This window comes from Chaetodon auriga, chromosome 20 (assembly GCF_051107435.1).
Source record: "Chaetodon auriga isolate fChaAug3 chromosome 20, fChaAug3.hap1, whole genome shotgun sequence".
In the NCBI taxonomy this organism is placed as follows: Eukaryota; Metazoa; Chordata; class Actinopteri; order Chaetodontiformes; family Chaetodontidae; genus Chaetodon; species Chaetodon auriga.
The window spans coordinates 4,530,334-4,552,424 of NC_135093.1; the positions used below are offsets into that span (position 1 = coordinate 4,530,334).

The 22,091-nt window shown below is 43.8% G+C and overlaps 1 protein-coding gene across 1 annotated transcript in view; it reads right to left on the minus strand.

Annotated features, from left to right (window-relative positions):
• Positions 1-13,352, minus strand: part of LOC143339157 (heparan sulfate glucosamine 3-O-sulfotransferase 3A1-like) — a 28,660-nt gene extending 15,308 nt beyond the window's left edge. Inside the window, exon 1 of the mRNA XM_076760231.1 lies at positions 12,733-13,352. Coding sequence (XP_076616346.1) covers positions 12,733-13,298 — 566 coding nt within the window. The 5' untranslated portion in view covers positions 13,299-13,352. The remainder of the gene's footprint in view (positions 1-12,732) is intronic.
• Between the last annotated feature and the right edge of the window lie 8,739 nt (positions 13,353-22,091).

Sequence of the window (22,091 nt, forward strand, 5' to 3'; positions counted from 1 at the left end):
GGAGTACTCCGCAGAGAGATAATGGCTGGATATTTGCGCTGTTATTGAGTCAAACTCTGCCAGGCTTGAATGACGGATGTGCCTTACATACAGAGAAAGGCTGCGGCGGGAATAAATGCGCTCCGTCCAAATCACAATTAGAAAATAAATAAATAGAGTGCAGAGACAATGACGAGGAGGGGCTGGGTGTGCACAATCATTCAAGAGAGCACATTCGCGGAGAAAAGAAGCAAACCAAAACGAAATGCATATTAGTGCCATTCATATTCACGACAGTTGAACAGAGGCCGTTATGAACCTCTTTCAATCACATTTGCATTTACATTACGGGGCCTGTAATGCAACACCAAACCTACAGAGTGAACAGTCTTGAAGCTAAAGTAAACAACTAGCATGTGTTAAACACAGTCCGTTATGAGAGTCCTGGCTGCAGCGAGCACCAGTAACATGCGCATGTTTGTCCGAGAAAGTGTGTCATACGCTGAGTGCAAACATGTCTGTAATGGTATGTCTGTCTGCATGCGTGTGTTCACCTAGAGACCCGAAGAGCCGCACTAAAGGGCCATTTTTTTTTTTTGCCATAATGTGCATCCAAGAGTTCATCAGGGAGAGCTAGAAACGCGCACTGGCACTCGATTGCCAGAAGTAAAAGCTTTGTGGGCGAGGGGGAAATCCCTCCTGCTGGATTTACGCCTTGCCAGAACCGACCCTGCTTAAAAGCCAGTTGGATACAAGAAAGAGAGAAGAAACATAAGAGCGAAAACAGGGAGGTGAAAGAGAATATTCACTGCTGCTGCTGCTGCTGCTGCTGCTGCTGCTGCTGCTGCTGCTGGGCTGAGTGGAAAATAATATGATGTAATAAATGGTATGTCAGAAACAGAGCTGCCCGCGATAGCCACTCAGTCTGTGCATGCATGTGTGAGTGCACGCACATGTGTGTGTTAAGGCTCGCCATTAGCGCTCATATAACAGTTGGTAGAGCAAACAAAGCACAGAATCACCAATGAGGAGCAGCACAGCTGAGGTGGTAGCAGGGTGAACCATTGACTATATGAGGCTAATTACACACAGTTGTCTCAGAAGGGCCATAAATCAATGCTTGTGGTGAATCCCAAACAACAAAATCAATACAGTTGCGTCTCAATGGCCATAATGAGAATCTGGTTGAAGGCAAGGATTTTAAATCAGCGACATATTGGCTCATTCCAAGCTCAGTAAAGTGGGAAACGCATGTTAAATCACAATAAGACGATTCAAACAAAACATGCGCCCTGACTGTGTGAATGCGGAATTCCAACAAGAGGCAGTTTTAAACAACATTTCATTGTGATTAATAGAGTAATAATTAAAATCTTTTTCTTGCTGCTGTCTGTTGTGAGCGGTTATTAATGGCTGTGGTAGAAGGGCTGAGCCAGACAAAGAGTCAATGTGAAGAAAAGCGTGACTCCAGATGTGTAGGAACAACATGTAAACCGGTGGAGGCCCTGAACTCTCATTTGTGTTAATCAAACTTCTCTAAATTGTTTGTAGAATGAAATTATGGCTGTCAGGGAGGCCCAGGGGACATCAATTAAGCAGATAAGCAAATGAAAATAAATCACTTTTTATCAAATGTGCGGCTGCCCGCCTGTGTGTCCGGTAAACACAGGAAAAACAGGAAGTGATTTTGTTCAGAGATTTGAGGGTCCATAAATCCCAGAGACAAGCAATCAGGATCACCGCTGTGTTCGGAGAGCCCTGGGAAACAGTGGAAGACAGCAAACACATTACTTCCTCCTCAGAGATTAAGACGGGGGGCATAATTTTTCTTTATTTCACTTGTAAGTGATGACACAGGCTTCATTCTGCTGCTTGATTTTGACTTTATTTGTTTACACTCTTTAGTTTCAGTCAAATTTGAGTCATTTCACTATAAGTTTTGGTCCAGTTTTAATGAACAAAAAGCCATTTTAGTGAGTTAATTCTTATTTTCTGTGCCCTCTAAGCATCCTGAGGCTACAACCCCATCTTTGATTACTGCAGTGTTAACCAAGAAGGGCACCGTTTACCTGTTTATACCAGGCTGTGATGGTTTGCATAAACGTGTCCATGTCAGGCCATGCGTTAATAGACTCACTCTCTCCTGTTAATACAGCTGTCATTCACACACAGCAGCTTGCTCGCTCCATTGCTCGATTCACACACTTGGTGCATCTTTGTTGTGAAACACTTTGAGCTGCAGTTCTTGTACGAAAGGTGCTGCACAAACAAAGTTTATTATAATTGCTGCTGACCAAACCACGATTCACTGTGTGGGTTTAGCGTCAAACGAGCGGCTAAAATAACGGGGCCACGCAGTAAAATTGTTTTGGAGGAAGATTTAGAAGATATTTCTGGGTGGAGGGTGATGCTGTTTTACTAATCAGCAGGACATGCAAGATGCCCGCAGGTCTTTTCAATAAAAACGCATTAATATGGTAATTCATGTCCATTCATGCGTCTTTCACATAATTGTTTTGATTTTATTCACTGATGTAAATTCTAATACACTTCATCACTTTCTGTCTCTTCTTAAGCTTTAGTCAACTAATAATTTCTGCCATCGCTTTCACTGACCAACACTTTAATGATACTAAAAACAAAAGCTTTAACGGAGGCGTAATGAACACGGAAGGGAATTCTGAACAGTTTCTTGATTTAATGAAAGTATGCTCGGATTATTATGTCTGAAAGCACGAAGCCTGGCATGAATGTGCTGGAATTCGGTGGTCCAGTATGCACGGTGGGTAGGGGGACTGTGGGCTGCGAAAGTGCCACATGGGAGAGTAACAATGAGTCAAGGCAGCGCCGTTAATGGATGTGATCACAGCTTCCTGGTGAATAATGCAGCCTTGCTAATTGGCTGGATTAATAATTGATGGAGGCGTGTTTGAGGAGGCGGTGGCGGGAGCTGCAGCCGGTGAAGAACATACAAGCGTCTTGTTAGAGAAGACTTTAAATGCTGTATGTTATACATCTGTCTGCGCTGGCGGTTGGCTCTAAATAACCTCCTACTGATGATGCAGGGGAGGATGACAGTGTGAGATGAAGATGTCAGAACAAACAATCGCCCTGACAACATAATGACATAATGAACCCCGGCCCCACCACATGTTTGACGGTCAAAATGACTCGGGCCCGTGTCAAGTCCCACGGGCGCCGCGATGTTGTTACACCCTTCGTCCAAACTGACCGGAGCTGACCCAGAACCGGCCAGCTGCACAAATACAAACCACTGCAATAATGCAGAAATGAAACATAAGGTATTGATCTAACTGTCAGTTTTTACAAAGCTCAAACTACTCAGTGACAGGAAGTAATGTCCAGACGGGGGCAGGACACAAGCTGATGGGAAGAAATAGGTGTGGCAGAAGAATGGGACATAGGAGGGTAAGAAAAATAGATTTTACGGTAAACTTGATTTATCCGCCGTTCTCGAGGTGTTCGGTTTCCAGAGGACGCATAAAACCAGCCCATAAACAAGTCCCGTCTTCCTGTCTTTTCAGGTCCACACCTTCAAACCACTCTTCTGCTCTTAAAGGAGACAATAGGATCAATATCTCAGGGTGTGTTCAAAGGATTTCTGACGATCCAAAATCATTTGTTGTACAGTTCAATAGGTGCTACACACAAAAGAACTGGAAACAATGACCTGGTGGGATTGCTGAAGTCAGTAAAGACTACACCTGTGTTGTTTGATGAAAAGCAGTGCAGAGGGGCACAACATGAAGCTGAGGACTGCAGATCCTCTCATCTTATTCTGGGCTAGAGAGGGAAAAAGCGTATTTCACAAACGTAAGACTATCCCCATGAATTGACATTTTGTTCACAGACGATTACACAACTTTATTGCGAGAATGTGTCTTTTTCAGCAGCTTCTCCAGGATTTTGCATCCATAATTTCTCTCCCATTATTCATCTCTCACGTCTCTCATACTGTTCCATCACTGAAGGAAATCTGCTCTCCGCTCCTCTCATTAACATGCAAATCCTCATCTTTAGGAGGAAGGATAGCGGTGGAAAAAAAAAAAAGGAAGCCCTTTTGTGCGAACTCCAGAGCACTCAGGATGTTCCTTCCTGGTTCCATTAGCTGGACATGTTCCTTTGACAGCAATCTCCCTCCTGTCTAATGTACAGTCAGACCTAGTTACAGTAGCAATTACTAGTGTTCAGGTTAAGATTAATTGAATTACTGGGTGGCTTCCTTGCACTCCTCTGTGGGCATATCAATCACGGCCTGTGAGCTACACACACCCTTTATCACCCTCTTCCATCTTTATGTAAAAAGACGCAGGCCGTGCTGTTGCACTCCATCTATCAATAAACGGGTCTGGGGTGGCAAACTCATTTTCTAACACATTCCTCTCTTTAATCAAGCAGCCTGACATTTGGGGGTAGTTAGCAAAAGCTGTTCGCCATCTTTTTCTCCCAATGAATAAAGCGCTGGAGAAAATTAAAAATAGAGCAGCTGGGATTGTAACGACTCTTGTTGGACTTGACTGATGAATGAGAAATAGAAATGGAGGGTAAACCTTCTCTCTGCATGACTTCATAAAATATTAGTGATACATTTTAATTGATAATTTGTAAAGAGAAATCCTGCTATAGAGCCCTGTGAATGGCTCTTTTGTGCAAAGCAACCTTTCAAATTTAAAATACAATAGAGTGCATGTAAAGCATTTGTTTGAACAGCTGGATTCCTACTTGAGGAACCAGGTAGCTTTACAAAACCGCACATGCAATGGATCTGCAGTGCTTCTGTTTGAATAAAGTAGCTCTCAAGGCAGATTAAATGCCACTCTGTCATTCTCCCTCCATTCACCACCTCCATTATTAGCTATTTTAAAAATTGTGCAGGATTTCTGGTCATGGTCTATAGTGCTGCCAAACCCTAATCTTCAGCATGTTTTATTTCCCTCATCACCACCATGCGACTCTTTGTTCGGCATCGAGCGGGAATACACAGAATACGCTGGATGTAGAAGCGCTGAAAGCTCGGAAATAACATCTGAAGGAAACGATGTGTTGGCCTCTTTGTCGGCCATGCCAAAAAAATGCCAATCCCTCATTTCAGATGGACTCCAAGAGCCACACACACACACACACACACACACACACACACACACACACGCACACACACTTGTGCCTCCAGCTTAGCGACAGTATAATTCTGTGTTTCACATGGAGACAGAGGTTGGACAGTCAAATAGAGGTTGTGCCTGAGGTGCCGTCTGGCGTAGCCTCTGTCCATGTCTGTAGTTTGGACTCTGCCAAGGCGGCTGGCACTGGCCATGCCCCGATGGAGCAAGAAAAAAAGGATGTTTGGTGCCATCCTATCACCACACAGGCAGCTGGAGATAGCACACATGGCGAGGGTGTCAGAGTCCATGCCTTTAAGCACAGCGGCAGAGAGGGGAACAAACCAGTAAGCCTAAAAAAAGACCCTTGAAAAGAGCGAACTGGTGAGCGAACGGAAGTAAAGGGCTTGAAAGATGAGCCTCCAACTTCCTTGAGTAGTAAACACTTAAATGTTTTTTAAAAATTACAGGGGATTGAAGGTCAGGATGGAGATGTGTGCCAGACAAAAAAAATGATATGTGCAAAAGAATTTTAAAGAAAACACTACGGTTGGAACGGAAAATGGAGGACCCAAGAGGAGAGGGCTTCCTTCTTTTTATTGGTTCCCAGGCTTTCCATAGCTCTGGTTCTCCCTCTTTTTCTGTCTGTGTCTTTTTCTCTCTGGTGGAAAATATGGAGGACTCCCTGTCCTGTGATAAAGCTGTTGCCTGTGAGATGGGAAAGAGAGATCCATCACGCTGAGGCGTTGGTTTACCCTGCCAATCCGCACCACTGAGGGCTGTAACGCATACATGCTCCATCCATACATCATTTACCAGACCCTTCTGTGCCCAAATAACATGGGTTTGGCTGCACGTTCCTGAAATCCTAAAGCACTCTGGCAAATCCTCTGAAAGTCTTGATATGCATGAATTCTGGAGGTTGTTTTGCGGTTTGTTTAGTTCGCTTCTGTGAAGAGAGCAGAAGCAGCGCAGTCGAAAGCCCCTTGACTCTCGAGTGCCAAATGATAGGGTTACAGTCTCTCTTTGTTTGTGGAAGGATAACACTTAACTTCCATCAACCTTGGACTGCCAAGAAGAAAAAAACTAAAGCATAGAGGAAGAGAAATACAGTACAGGAAGAAAATTGCAAACACGATTCTTTCTTTTTTCATTTCACTCGTACTGCTTGTAAAGTGCCTGAAGGCAGAACTGCTGTGATGTTAGAAAACATTACCTGGAAGGTTTCCACCGAGTTCAAGGAAAATAAACACCAGCGACATTCACGGGCATTTCTTGAAAAGCACAAAGCCACCAAAGGGCTTCAGGTGTATGTCTTGAAAACAGAACAGGGAGGAGCGGACCTAAAACTATAATGTCTCGAAAAGGTCAAACAGCTCAATAAGGCGACAGAAAGGATTATGGTGCATCGTAGCTTTACAGAGCAATGTATCTTTATACAGTCAAGGACAATAAAAGAGTGACCTCAAGTACTCCTTTTGAAATGTGAATCCCAGAATAAATGCTTCATAATGTATGGGCTAATACCTCATAAAAACACCGACAGCTGCTAAGCTGAATTGGCTCAAGATACAACGGGGTCAAACAGGTTGCTGACTAGTGTACACAGAATCCCAAAAGTGAATAAACAACAGAATCCTAGAAACAATGTAACCTGATCTCAATGTTACAGTACCATCTGCTGGCATTGTGAACTCTGAGGGTGGCACATTCTGCAGCCCTCCTGACCCAGATCAATCACAAACCCTTTCTGCACATGTTCATCAAAGCTCCTGGAGCTCCTGATCCCACAGGACCGGGATATTTGTTTGAAAGCGACCGGTTAGCTTCCTTCATATTGCTAGGTCTCACGAAGACAACAAACAGCTCTTAGTTTTGGTGCGTCAGGTGAATGCATCAGGTGTGAGCGTCTGGTGGAGATCCAGGTGGTGTCCGCAGAGCACCCTGCACCTGCCGCCTGTCCTCACTCACCCATCGGGGGGCAGATTCTCAGGATGCCAGAGGGCAGCTGCTGACAGCCACCGCTTTGGATAGTCCTCTTGCTTCCATCTACCTCCCCTACATGGGGCCTCCAAGGGTCAGCTGCTAAGGGCATGCAAAGATGTCAGTGGGGGTGGCGGAGGTCAAGGAGTTGGCAAGGAGGGGGGACTACAGTCATGAGAGGGTTGCATGCCTTCAGCAGGAGGTGAGTGTCCCGGTTTTACAATTATACTCCCTGATAATCACTTTCACGATCCAAAGGCAGCTCAGAGCTCATGCTCAGGAGGTCTCCGGCGATCACGTTACGTCCGCTGTGTGTGTGTGCCCTCCACAACCCCATCCGTGACCCCTCCACCCACTGCCTCTCTACTCCACCTGCCATCCGCAAACCTGCCCCTGTAAGCAGATGTAGCTGTGCTCCTGAAAAACCGAGCCACTAAAAAAGTGCTTTTTTTAATGCCGCTATCGTATTATCATAATATAAGTTAACTTTTATAGTTAAATTGCACCACTCACTTGAAGCACTGACCATTTTCAGCCAAGTACTTAATGATCTTGAGGCTGCCCAGCCAAAGGTTTATTTTGGAAAAGACTTCATTTAAAACTCAAAGGTAGTCCTGCAGGTTTTATATACTAGGAACCTCCTCCCAGTATATAAAACCTCTCCCTTCCGAGACAAGTCACATTCCAACATCCTGTTTCATGACGAAGCATGTCTAACCACGTTTTCCAGGGGCCTTTAAGAATATTTCATTTCTGCTTCATATTGCGTTTCTGTTTTTCCAATGTAGTGTCAAAACAGGCTAAAATCAATCAGGGGATCAATTAGAGGAAACGGGTTAAATCTGTTTTAGAAATCTCGACTGTGCCTCGGAGAAAAGCTGAAACGAATGGCTCCTCTCAAAGCGAGACCACAGAGATGCATTTTTTAGGGGGGTTGCACACAGAAGACACATAAGACCAGAAATAAAAACGATGTTCCTCATATTTTTTGGCTGATGTGCTTTTATAAATCCAGATAGCCAAGCGAGGTATTTCAGCGTTGGTCTGCAGCGTGGCGCAGAGGGAGCGGGCGGTAAAGACCAAACTATTTTCAACTCAATTGCCGTATTTAAAACTCTGAGGAACATGTCATTCCTTTATTCCTGGCCCGGGTTACATCCAAGGGCAGCGGCGAGCGCCAAAAGCTCACTGGAGGTGCTTACAGTTTGCATGCTCACATAAATATGGACGCAGAGCGCGCACACACATATACACACAGGGGTCTCTGTTCAATCTGGCCTCTTGTTCCAGCTGCTGTGCGGTTTTGTCATGACGACCTGGTGCACAATAAACAACATACGCATGCATGTTACAATTTGTTTTGCGTGTTGTACGGTTTTCGGGCAGCTTCCAATGTGTCTGTCAAACTGGGTGAATTATGGGAACGTCAGGTTTACTGGCATTTAGGACCGTCTGCTTTAGTGCAACTGCTACAACAGCTTTACTGTAAGACACACAACTGAAGAGCTCTTCGGTCATTTCTTCTTGTAACATCCAGCCTCTCCCTTTTGGAGTTGTGTCATGCTTTCCACTGGTCCTCCAAACCTCTCCACACTCACAATGATAAGTGAAATGTCAGGCAGCAGAAAACAAGGCCAGAGTTTAAACTCCCAATTAAGTGACACCAACCCTAAACACAGCCAACATATGAGAAACTTGGAAGCTCGCCTCATTCCGAACGCTGGGAATTCAACAGCTTTTCACCGTCAGCTCTTGACAAATGTGACTTTATTTTCTTCAGGGGTTTTTTTTTGTGTCTTTTTTTTTTTTTTAATGGAGTTGTGTCAACAAACCCAACTAATGGAGGAAAAACTTGTAATCACTAATGAGGAAAAAAACAGGCATTCGTGGAATTTAAACACAGACATTATTATTCTGCACGTTTACATCTGGACCTAGATCTGAATTTTCAATCACAGAAAAAAAAAAAAAGTCTTGTTCTGTGTACGTTCACATCTGAAGCCGTCTCGCCGCACAGACCGCCGTACGGCACAGAAATACAGATCAGATCAGCACTGCCGCTTTCTGACACAAATCCCCACTGGGTCACTGCTTTTATGATTAAGACCCTTCTTTTTATTACCATTACAGAATGTGCTTTCAAATAAGGCCAGTTTTATGAAGAGGGAAACCCCTAATTTAATGTGATTTTTCAGCTAGCTGAGCGTGCTCTTTTCATTTGCTTTCTCGTGGTTTTGAGGACTGCATACATGAAGGAAAACACTGAAAGAGAAGCTGAAGTGGATGCAAATGAAATGACTGCAGGACACACAGAGAGCCTGTGTGTGTGTGTGTGTGTTTCTCTGCACGTATAAAAGAAGGATTCCTGCGCTTCACTTGGTTGCATTTCTTTGTGTTTCCATAAATATGCATGTGGCGGAGTTGGTGGCACGCTGCCCTGGTGTTTAACAGGTCACACGTGTTTTTATGAAGAGTAATCAACCCATTAAAGGATCTGATGAAGGCTAATCCAACCGGTCTGCAGACATCAAACAGGCACTGCGGCTGGGTCTAGACAGGTGAAAGCTGGGCGTTCGGTAACCTAAGTAGGCCAAAAACATAATACTGACTACTCTGTAGCATGGACCTCTGCTTTAGTTCACAGTGTTTGTGCTTGACCTCCTTGTTCACTCCGAGTGTCCATTTCCACAACAAAAGCCTAAGAGGTTGTATGTGATTATACGGATACAGCGGTGAGAAATGTGTAGTGAAATCTAACGCCGACCGACTGGGCGATCGGGCCGGGTGTTGGTTTCCTGTTTAACAAAGGGCCTGAATTTATTGCAAGACAATCGAGAATGACGTTTTATTCAGAGAGCTAAATTCGTGTTTTGAGTTGAAAGTACAACACCGCCGGAAAAAAAAACCTTGCTTAAATGTAAAAAATAAATATATAAAGTCAGTACCAAGATTTGAATAAATGCAGATGTGAGACACAACTATTTGGAGACTCTGGACACATAAAAGTGAAGTTAAAAGTTTAAAGCTACCAATGTTTCATGCTATGACAGCCGTGCTGTCAGAACGACAACTTTTATCCTCCTCAATAAATTACAGATTTTTGCATCACAGCTTTGGGTGTGCAGCTGACTTTTTAGGCAGTTGATGGAAATTCCCCCAACGAGCCAGACGAGTATAATTCTGAGAAAGCTGGAGAAGGAGGCCGGAGATGTTGCCACGTCACATTAAGAGCTTAGAGGTGTTAAAAGTATGTTCCACACATTCCCACAGGGACAGAGACGAGTGATTCATGCTGAGGACACATATCGGCCTCGACAATAAACAAAGAGTCTCCTGAGACGGAAGCCTTTCTGTTTCAAGTATTCACTGTTTCTAATGAAAGGAATCGCATAATTCAAGCAAATTGGGCACGGTGATTAGTCACAGAAAAGCTGCCTTGTTTTGCACAAACACAGCTTGTTTTTATTTTTTTATTATACGGGACAGTATTACTGAATATTCAACATGTACTGGACGTGTGTGGAGCTGCCTCTTGGTTTTTGGGAGTTTGTGCCACGACCTTTCAAGCTGTCAGGCGTCACATGAGTTTTAAACATCCTTGAAACCTTAAAACCACCAACTCCCAGGCAGCGAGACTGCGGCGATGGCCGGCTGAGTTTAGCAGCGCAATCAGTCTGATTTCCTGCTTTCGACGGGCGCGTTTGAAGTGCACAAAAACACCTCTATGTGAAATCAGGCGAACAACTTCAAATCAATCAAAAGCTTCCACAAACGCACAAAAGCTATCAACGGAAAGACTCTCAGACGCTGTCGAGGAGAGCCGACAAGACGAACTCCTGCAGAGCGGGCCACGCTGTTGTAACAGTTATTTATTCCTCTTTGCAAATCAAGGGTCCTTCTGTTTTAAGCGGGCAGCATTAAGGGGAACCGGCACTAAGGTCTGTCCTCGGAGGCACCGTCCAAATTCCAGAGAATCTTGGCAACTCCTCGGGATAGATGGGACCCTCATGGATATAAAACCCCACAATGGATGAATAGGTAAACAGAAGGGTGTGAAAGAGTGATGGCGAAAAGAGAATGTTCACTCTCAGAGAGGCACAAAGAGGGAGGTGTGTGAGTGAGGAGATGGGAGAGAGCCAGAGTGTTTGGGGGAGGAGAGGGGGTGAGCGAGAGGGATCTGGAGGGAGCTGTCGGTGAGGGAGAGTAAAAGTTTTGTCTCCAGGCTTTTAGAGGGTGCTGTGTGCAGTGTTAACTCAATCAAAAGGTGAATTATACCTCCTGAGACACTCAGGTAACCTTTCATTATGGCCCTAATCCTTCTTAATAACAGAGCTGCAATGTCGGCAATGCCCCATTAGACAGAGAAGCACTGAGAGGGAGAGCCATTATTCCCCACAGGCCTGTGGAAATGTGAACACACAACACTCACTCACACACACTCGCAGTGACAGATGAAATCAATCACAAACTCTCGACAGCGCAGGAGATGGAGACGTCGAAGGAGCGTAAACGTGTGTTTATGTGGGATCAGAGTTTCCCTCAAGTTTCTCTTCTGTCGGGCGAGACTGAAACTGACTCCAGGAAAGCAAAGTCGGACTGAAGCTGAACTGGAATAAAGGGTGAAAACTTGTTTTTCGCCTTAAAGTTTGCAAAGAAGAATAAAAAACCCAACGCATGCAAAGTTCGATGGGCTAAATTCTGATTCCAGTACAATCTTGAAACCATAAGTCATTGTCAGAAATGTACAGTGTTGTAATTTATCTGCATATCTAAGCATTAAGTTTGGCTTTTTAGCAAAGAAAACCTTTTTACTAGTTCGATTAGGAGCTCCATAAAGAGTTTCTGTAACTTGCACATGAACTCTTAATAATTAAATGACTCATTTGTAAAGTAAAGTATGTTTGATTAAAGTCTTAGTTTAATGGAACAAATGAGTTCAAAGGAAATAAATCTGAAAAAGTTACGCAGAAAGTTAAAATATGTTTACTAAACAAATACATTTCAGTGTCCTTTGGCAAAGCAGCCTGCTAAACTTTAAATAAAGTTAAATTTATAGACACAAGCAGATGAAATTATGTCAGACATTAAAGCTTCGACAGAGACAAAGAAAATTCCAACTTTAATAAAATTTAAATACTTAAAAAAGCAGCCTCGTCTTCTTTCCCAGCCTAATCAAGATGTAAACCGTGATCCCACTATGGCCAAACTTTCAGGCAGTCAGCCCTAAAATGTGCACCAAAATGAGCAGCCTGATAGCATCTAATGAAAGCAGGCCTAATGTGGCCTAATAAATCAACAGGCTGTCCACAGGGCCTCCTCACCCAGCAGCAATTAGGCCACTTCTGCGAAAGTTGAGATGTTAAATAAAGATTTATGGGTTCTGTAGACCAATCTTTATCAGTGATGTAGTAGTAGGCTAAATAAAAAAGTTGCACAGACACAATCTATCATCGTGGCAATTAAAGGAGTAATAACAATATACAGAAGTTAGATTTTAGGAGGGACATTAATTAACCTAATGTTCTGTGATATCCTCAGTGTGACATTACGAATGGGCTGTAAATGTATTCTGAAGATTTATGTTGCTCTGGAAAGTGTTTAAAATGTGAGTTGTGTACGTTTTCCCTCCACGTGTGATTATAAAAATATTCACCTGTACCACTCCAGCCCGTTCTCGTAGTTGCGGTCGAAGAAGTGCGGCTCCGCGCCCACGGCTCTGATGTCCGGATGAACCCGGAGAAACTCCAGCAGAGCCCGGGTCCCTCCCTTCTTCACCCCGATGATGAGAGCCTGGGGCAGCTTCTTGCTCCCCTCCCCGAGCGGGCTGAGTTTACCTGCGAACCTCGGCGACACTTTCCTGGAAGCGACTAAATCCGGAGGAGGCAAGATCAGAGACTCCTCGCGCAGCTCCAAAACCTGCCCCGCGCGCTCATCCGCGAGGACCCGCGAGGAGCGCCTGGCGGCCCCGTAGCCGACCGGCTCCGACCCGGCGGTCCATTCGTACACCAGTCTTTTAGTCCTCTGCGACCTCAAGTCCTCGAGAAGCCCCGCGGGCCGGCTGGAGGACGCTTTGACCGGCGAGGGCGAGGTGGTGCCGCAGCGGTCGGTGAGGCAGTGCAGGAGGAAGAGAGAGGTGAGGAGGGAGCACAGCATGACCGCCGCTTTCCTGAAGATGCCTCGGGACGGGGGGTCCAGTTTACTGATGCGGCTAAAAGCCATACCGGTCCCTGGGTGGTCGGTAGAGGAGCCGCAGCCATGCTAGGCACACATTATCGAGTCTTCTTGCCATTAAGAAACCGAGGAGTCTTCATCCACAGTGAGCTGTGGATAACACCTCTCTCCTCCAGAAAAAAGTGGGTAATGATACCTGCTGCGCACAGGTGAGAAAGCCCAAACTGAACGAAAATAGCCGAACAACAGCCCGCAGGTGCCTCGTCGCACCGCGCACCGAGCTCCGCTCTCAGGTAATGAAGTCCTGTTCTGTCCTCGCTCCGTGGAGGATGCCACCGCGAGCCCTGATGGACCAGCCGCACGTGTATAGAGTTGTAAACTTGTCTCGCACGTCAAGTTGCTTGACGGGCACCTCCCTGGCCAATGAGATGAAGAGGGGAGCAGGCTGCAGCCAGTGATATTCCAGGTGGGCGGGGACACTGATCCAGAACATCTCAGCCAAATTGGAGCTAATTTTCCTCTCCAAATACCAGTAGTGGAAAGTATCCAAGTACATTTACTCTGGTGTTGTACTTAAGTACAATTTTAAGGTACTTCAGTAATTTCACCCACAACAAACCAAGAAAACAAACAAATCACATGACGAGCTTCTAAAATATATTATTAGCCTAAAGATTACATCATTTCATTTGTCTGAGTTGTTGGAAAAAAAGTCCAAAAGAAGAAAACAGTTTAGCGACTCCGTGACACTTTTTCTTCTTTCCTCTCCTGTTCATCATGTCTCGACCCCTCAGCTTTATTTTTTGACACTTTGGAGGGGCCTGACCCCGAGGTCGGGACCCATTGCGGTATTTCATGTAGTCCATGTTTGCTCCATTTCAAGCAGCTGTAACAGTAAAATGTTACATGTAGCATTGATGAAAGTAACGATCACAGCTCTACTAACATCGTTATATATAATTATATAAGAGACAAAGGCAAATTTTCTGTGGAATATTTACTTTTTGATGCTTTAAGTACATTTAGCTGATAATACTTCCATACTTTTACGGAGGATTTGGAATGCAGGTCTTTCACTTGTACTGGAGTATTTTTACTCAGTGGTATTGATTTTTACTGATGTAAAGGATCTGAGTACTTCTACTACTTCTACTTCTTCTACTTCTTCCACTGCAAAATAAATTCAGAATTATCTGTGAGGTGTAAACAAATAGACTGAAAATCACAACAACACACAATAAAATGCGTAAAATATTTCAAAGCCGCAACTAATGATTATTTTCAGTTTCAGTTCATTAAACTGTCAGTTATTTTCTTGCTCAATCGATTAGTTGTTTGGTTTAGAAAATGTCAAAAAAAACATCTATTGATGTTTCCCAAAGCTCAAAATGACATCCTCAAATGTCTTGTTTTGTTCACAAACCAAAGATGCTCAGTTTACTCTCACAGAGGAGCAAAGAAAGCAGAAAATCTTCCATATTAAGGGTTAGGGTAGGAGAGAGAGAATTTTCTTAAAAAATGGCTCAAACTGATGAATTGATTATAAAAACAGTCAACTTAACAGGTGACAGCTAATCAATCAATCGTTGCAGCTCTGAAAGATTCTCCCGAATGCTTAAACTCATGCATGCTAAGTCATGCTAAAAGCCAAACACACACACACACACACAGAGCACCGCTGTGTACAAACAGACAGAAGCTGCTGCCATGCCTGCAGGCGGAGATGTTTGTTTAGCGCCGTCGTCCCCAGTTTCTCCACTGCAGCAGCACGATTTGAGACGGCGAAATGACTCTATCCGAATCACCCGAGAGGCCATTTCTCCGTCACTGACAGCGGCCGCACGCATCTGAAGTCAGGCCACCAAAGAAGACGGCCTCCACCTTCAGCTCCCTTTTTATGACACGCAGAAGAACAAAAAAGTAAAATAATGATAACGGGCCGCATTATTTCTTTACAAGTGAACAAGAACAGAACCAAATGTTTCACATCTGCTCCTGCCTTTTGGGTATTAGCATGAGAATGTGCAGGCAGTGCTTCAATGCTGCACAGCTCACTGCTCGAGAAAGAGGATGGAGACCTCAACACTGGGCTGTATTGGCGGTGCCAGATGTCCCCCCATGTCGCCGAGACAATGGAAGTGGGTGTCCCGCATTTAACAAATCACACCCCGTGTCTTTTCTCTGTCTGCTTGACGCTGGAAAGATGCTCAACCCCCCTCGAACCGACTGTGATGGCACCCTGCATTCCCTCACAGAGGTCAGATGGCTTCACACTGCTTCTTATCACACGCTGCTAAAATAACGACGCTGAAGAAATCATACTCTTCCTTTTCATGTCAAATTAAGTTCTGGAAGCTTATAGAATTACTGCTCTTTATTATTTATTTATTCGCACAGTTATGAAAGGAAAAGTCTCACGTAGTTGCAACATCGAGGTTCCCAACCTGCTGGTCTGGACCCCCGAAAGAGGTCACAAGATAAATCCGAGGGGTCAGACATGATTAATGTGAAAGGAGGGGATCCAAAACAAATTTCTTCCACACGAAAAAGCGTTTTTTAGGACTCCTCTGGTCAATCTTTTTTTGCGCGTGTGTGTCAAATAGTGGTTAGTTTAAGTGGTGGAAGAAAGATACTTTACTTAAGTAAAAGATATAATATCGCAGTATAAAAATACACAATTACAAATAAAAATCCTGGATTCAAAATCTCACGAAGGAAAAGTCGTCATCATGCAGAGTGGAGGGAGTATCCAGATCCTTTCCTTATGTAAAAGTATAAATACTGCAATATGACACTACCCCTTTACAAGTAAAAGTCCTGCATTAAAATGTTGCTTTTGTAAAAGTACACAAGTATGATTAGCAAAATGTACTTACTGCATATGCAGAAAAATGGACCTTGTCAGTGTCATGCTATTATCTTTTTATAGTATTGGATTATTATTATGGATGCATTCGTGTGTGCAGCATTTTTATATTGTAGTAGTACTTTTAACTACTTAATGTACTGTTAGGTAGTTTAATCTTTAATCTTGAATTGAAAGTGAAATAAGCAGTGATATAAATGTATTGGGGTAGTAGTGGAGCATTCACATTCATAGCAGCATAAAGATTTTAATGCTTGTTGTACCCCAAAAATGTACTTTAGAGCAGTACTTGAGTTGAAGTATTTAGTCACTTTCCACAGCTGAGTGTCACCCTTAAGACCTCTCAAAATGATTTAAATGAAACACTCTGAGAAGGGAGAGTCGCTGTCACGGCTCATAGTCATATTGCGTTTGTGCTGAGGGAGGGCTGATGAAGACCATTGATTAGTCTAATAGCACTGTTGTCATCAGTGGCGTCTGAGTAGGTACTCAAGGGCGCGCCTTGTGCAACGTGCCCATTTTCAGCCGGGTTTAATGTTTGTGCAGCGACACATACTTCCTTTAAAAAAAAAAAAAAACAGCATTTAGTGTGTAATTACACACCCAGACATTGGTGCTTTTAGAAAAATGTGCAAGCAGTCTAGAAGGCATGTAAAAACGTAATTCGGCTTTCATCTTCGCCGTTTATCCAAATTGCAGCACTATGGTTACACTGACGCAGCCTTTTTGGAATCTTGGATGCAGAGTTGGGGTTTTAAGTTTAAAGTGAGTACAAACACAAACTGTTTATTATCCTTTGAATAGAGTCATGCATTTTACTTTGCATATTGAATAAATTCTCAGGGCATGTCATGGGAAAGCAAACATGTGTCAAAGCGAAACCAAGTCAGGATCGGCTGAATGATCTGAACCTGATTGTTGTTTCACAGAAATGTATAAACCATACCTTGACTTGTGCGTTAACTCTCTCAAATGCACCATCAACAGTGAGAATATAGTCATGCAGAAACTGTTTCCATTGCCGACCTGGCCAAGTAGTTAGACTGTGCGTCTCAGCCATGCACATAATCTCTAGACAGGTTTATGAACTGAGGTTTGGGAGCTGTCAGTTTGGAGGAGACATCTTTACTGCCAATATTATGGCTTTACGTTTCTCGACCTGAAATCCGTGACGGTAAAATTCAGCCTTTTTTTTTTTTCCTCGAGACAATATTCATCTTTAGCCTCGGACAACCAGCCTGTTTTAATGGCATATAAATTTAATAAGTTGCTAAAATTTATGATGGATGTTGAAATATTGTCACAAAAGGTACAATGCTCCATGTGGCAAACATGGTTCGAAACAGATGCGGCTGTTAAAAAAAAAAAAAAAAGAATTACACATGGAAATTGTATGGACACAATTTACGACATGTTCCATGCCTGAACTGAATTTCCACACAAGCCGAGCGGCTCTTTGGCTGCAGAAGTTCATCTCCTAAAACCGTCTCATTCTGAGTAAAATTGAAATGGCATTGCCCACTTAAGAGCTCAATTATTTAAGAACTTAAGAAAACTAAAAATACACAGTACAATACTCACCACCCAGATGGCTGTAGTATAATTCAAACCTATTCTGCGTTCTGTAAGAGAAAAATACATTTACATGCAAAAGTCATTTAAAGAAATCCCCTTGTTGGTACACAGCCTGTTTGTAATATTAAGGAACACATGCACTGTACTTGCACACATGTATATGAAGTGTGAGCGATGACTCAATGTTTTAGTGAAGCAGGGAGGCTTTTTTTCACTGCTAGAGGAAATGTACTCCTTCTATGTACACAGCTGTCGGCCATTCATCGAGGTCTGGTTCTTCTGCTTCATTGGCCGGCCGTGCGCTGAACAGGAAGGGTCTCTATTGAGCACGGAAACGCAAATAAATTGTGCCCTTAATCAGATTAATGCTCATCTGAAGTGGGTTGTTTCTCTAAATAGTCTCACAATGTCAACACACAGCCAATTTGGAGGAAGAGGAGGTGGCATATTATTAGGCATTTAATGCTGTTTTTTCAATGGGAGGGTGTTTTCATGTAGTTTCTATACATGGTGCAATATCTTAAAGCAAACTTTACATTATCTCACATACAAATCTGATGCCGTTGGTTGTGCTTCCAAACAAAAGCATCATTAATTTATGGCTGCATGGAGGCGGATAAATCAAACCATCTCGTAGAGTGTGCGCGACGGGAAGCGTGTGCGGTCGTTTCTGAAATGAGGCTCACAGCAGCTTGTGTGTGGCGTGTTTCATTTCGTGTCACATTCCTTCCTGCAAGAGGCAGCAGGATGCAGCTGATTATGAGAGAGGCGGGGAGGGAGGGGAGGGAGGGGAGGGAGGGGAGGGGAGGGGAGGGGAGGGGGGGAGGCGCTGCTCGAGTTAGAAGGTTGTGTGGCTGTGTGTCCATCTCTGCAGGCCAGTAATCAGGTTTAAAGACAAGCTGGTGTGGGTACAAGAAGGTTAATGGCACATATGGCTGGCTGTGTTGCATCGCAAACGGGAGAACAGTGTCCAAATTAATCTCCAAATGCACTTGGCACCAGGAAAATAATGTCATGGTGCCTTTGAGTCAAGCTAGATATGCCTCCTCCAGCAATTCAAGCTGCAGTTGGACTCTTATCATACATTGTATGTAGTGACGAGTTTGGAGGAATTAACTGAAAGGTATTAAGTGTATTTTTTGGCCAAATGGAAGTTATCACTGACAGGTATGATTCAAGTGAATCCACTGAGAGACATGCTGTCTTCACTTAGAGACTGTTTCTCCAGAGGAGGACAGAGGACTGAAAGAGAGCTTCATCACACAGTGCAACACACAATCACCTGAAGATCAATATCAGCAGAACCAATCAGCTTGTGGTGGATGACAATGCTTCAAATGTGGATGTTGCCGCAAATAAGCTACAAACTTTAAAACAAGGATGTTTGGACGTCCAAGATTAGCGTCACCAGTTCAGTATCTGACCAAATGTGAAACATGGTCACAATCTGCTCTTCTGTTCCTGAGTTATGGTGCTGAATAACGGCCAGAAAAGTGTTTTTGCATAACATTAAGATGTCAGAGTGAAGCTGACCTTTGACCTTTTGGATATAAAATATACATAATTGTATCCTATGAGACATTTGGGTGAAAAATTTGCCATAATTATGTATTTCATTTGCACTGTGTGGTTGTGGCCGTGGTCTCACACTAAGGTAAACAACCCCACTGACTGTCGTTCGATTGTTAGATTAGCCCTGTCCACCTCAAACCAGTGAGAAGAGCAATGAGAAAACATGCTCGGGGGCCTGTAACACTGTTTATTCAACATTTTCACACTGACAATAAATGCTCTCTTGTCCTTTTTTGGGGGCTCAGCCGTCAGTCTTGCCCTCTATAACCAGGCAGCAGGAAGAGATGATAGCATCGTTACACAAAGAGTCATAAAGTCCAGGAACAAATGTGCACCACGTTGACCTTTTGACACTGTTTCGTGCCTGGGACAAGGCCAGAGCGTGGAGATGGTGTTGGGCGATACGGGATTGATATTGGCGTCCAAATGACCGGCGCAGATGATGCGTCGCATGTGAGCCAATTAGAGCCCTGTTGGACAGAGGCGTGCTGTGTTCATTAAAAAGCAATATGTGGAAGTCTGAGCTGCCATTTCCTGCAGATAAGTATCTGCTCATACATCCAAAGACGACAGCTAGGCTGTGGGTTGTTTTAGCCACCACAGGGCAGGGCAATTGCAAAGCATACATCCTCCAACTCCTTCCAACCGTGAGTTTGAATTAAACGTGTTGCTAACTGGGCCTGAAATTGTTGGGGCTGAGGGTTAGGGCCCGCAATCTGGCCAGGATATCTTCATGCTGTTTGCTGTCCTAATGCGATGATTGAGCCCAAGCAAAATCGATTAACACAATCATTTGTTGAATCAGGTGTTTTTCTGCCTGGCTGCAATAACAGTATGACGTTTCTGTGGTGCTCGTGTTCCACTGAATGGCTTCTGCCTGATGTAGCTCAGTACAGGCTGAGCAGCAACGGTCTTTATTTTGGCAAATGACCATGCTTCATGTCAAATAACTGACAAAATACAGTATCACAGGCCATATGGAAATTATATTAGCTACAGCACTGAATATATGATGTTGTGGTTTTAAGGCATGTTGCACAACCACAACTGGGATTTGAATCACGTCTTTGATGATATCATTGCAATCAGACCCATTTAAAGCACCTTTTCAGAGAGTGATGCTGCACGGTTAGTACACCCCACGCACCAGCAATATCATGTTGTCCTCCTCATGAAAGCGATATCAATCCCAGGCATGACACCTCAAACCTTCTGTCTATAAATGAGCTCTGTGTGGTCTTCAGCCCACACCGAGGTGCGAGTCAGCTTCTACACTGATGGACATGTGAGCGTCGGGAACGTCGTCCAAGACAAACAAGACCTTCAGTTTGTGTGATTGTTGTGCATAGTTAGGATAATTCTCAGTGAAAGCAAAGCCGAGGATGAAGGGGGCAGCTGCTGTCAGAGTCGGGAAACCTGACGGAGTGCAGCATGATGTATGGAGAGAGGCTGTTTTTGGAGATCCTAGCCCACCCTCCTACCCATTAATGAACTCCCTTAAGGGTATATGAGCAAAGATACAGCGATAGAGAAGACTGTGGTGCTGGATGTGGCGGATATTGCCTTACCTCTGGAAAGGGCTCCATTGCTAATGACAAATAGATGGTTGAAGTGACTGGAAAAAGACCGATTTCCTTACATTTTACCCAACAGGCATCCCACATTTTCCTGCAAAATCTATGATGTGTGTCGTGATATTAATTCAAACTTTTAAAAGCTGCCAGATTTAAGACTTTTTTTGCTTTCAGGTGCACGCAGGCTGGAAACCACACACTCTGAAAACACCTGAGACTGGTCCTCCTTGTCAAAGAGGTCATGAGAACTGGGGTTACTGGCAGAGAGAGCGTGTCTGTGAGTATTTACTGGGGTGATGTTTAAAGGGATCATGTTGCATCTGATGTCACCGCCAGACATCCTGAGGGGCATGAGGAAGACTAGTACACTAAGCAATTTGTTAGCAGCGCTGATAACTGCAAACAACAGGCAACAAAGCAATTCCCTGGGTCTAAAATCTATGTAAAGTTTTATCTTAATGATTGAAAGAGGCAACTATTTGATCATTACGCCACATTAGATCTGATTGCTTAAGTTTAGGGAGGTAAGTATGTCTAAATATTTCACATAAGCACAATCTCCCATTGGAAATTACATCACTGAACAGGGCTGATGAGTAGGAAATGATGTTCTGAGGTGATTTTTCATTGTCAATTGGACAATAAACTCGCCATCTCTCACTGCCGATAAGGCTGCTTTTTTCATCTTTCATGTGTGGGTGAGGATCTAACCTCTCGCCCCACCGTGCCAATATTTACATCAGGGAAGATCTCGCCTGGTCACATAGAAACCTGTAATGAAGACTATTTGTTAATGTCAGCGCCTGGCACGGTGGCGCCTCTTGAAATAATCCCAGCCTTCGGCCATTCATCGGCTTCTCTTTTGTTTTTTCAGAAACATAATTAAATTTCTGCCTTGGATGACTCGTTAATAACAACTGAAGTGCGGATGATACCTCGTTAGCTGTTATCAAAAGGCAGTGACAAGGTGTTGTTTGCATGAAGCTTTTTTTTTCACTGCCTCAAAATGATTGTCTTAGCTGAAAAAATAAAGCAATTGGTGAGAGGTGAGATATTGCGACTTTTAGTCCTGAGTATGGGTTACGCTTTATAACAGTATTTTTTGTGATTTTTTTTGTCTCCAAACAAAAGCTGAGATAATCCTGATGATGTCATTATTATTATTTTGGGCTGGACAAAGCTCCTCCAGAGCCACAGCAGACATTATACAAGTGGTGATGAGTCCCCCAATAAAACCTGGATCACGGTGAAGAG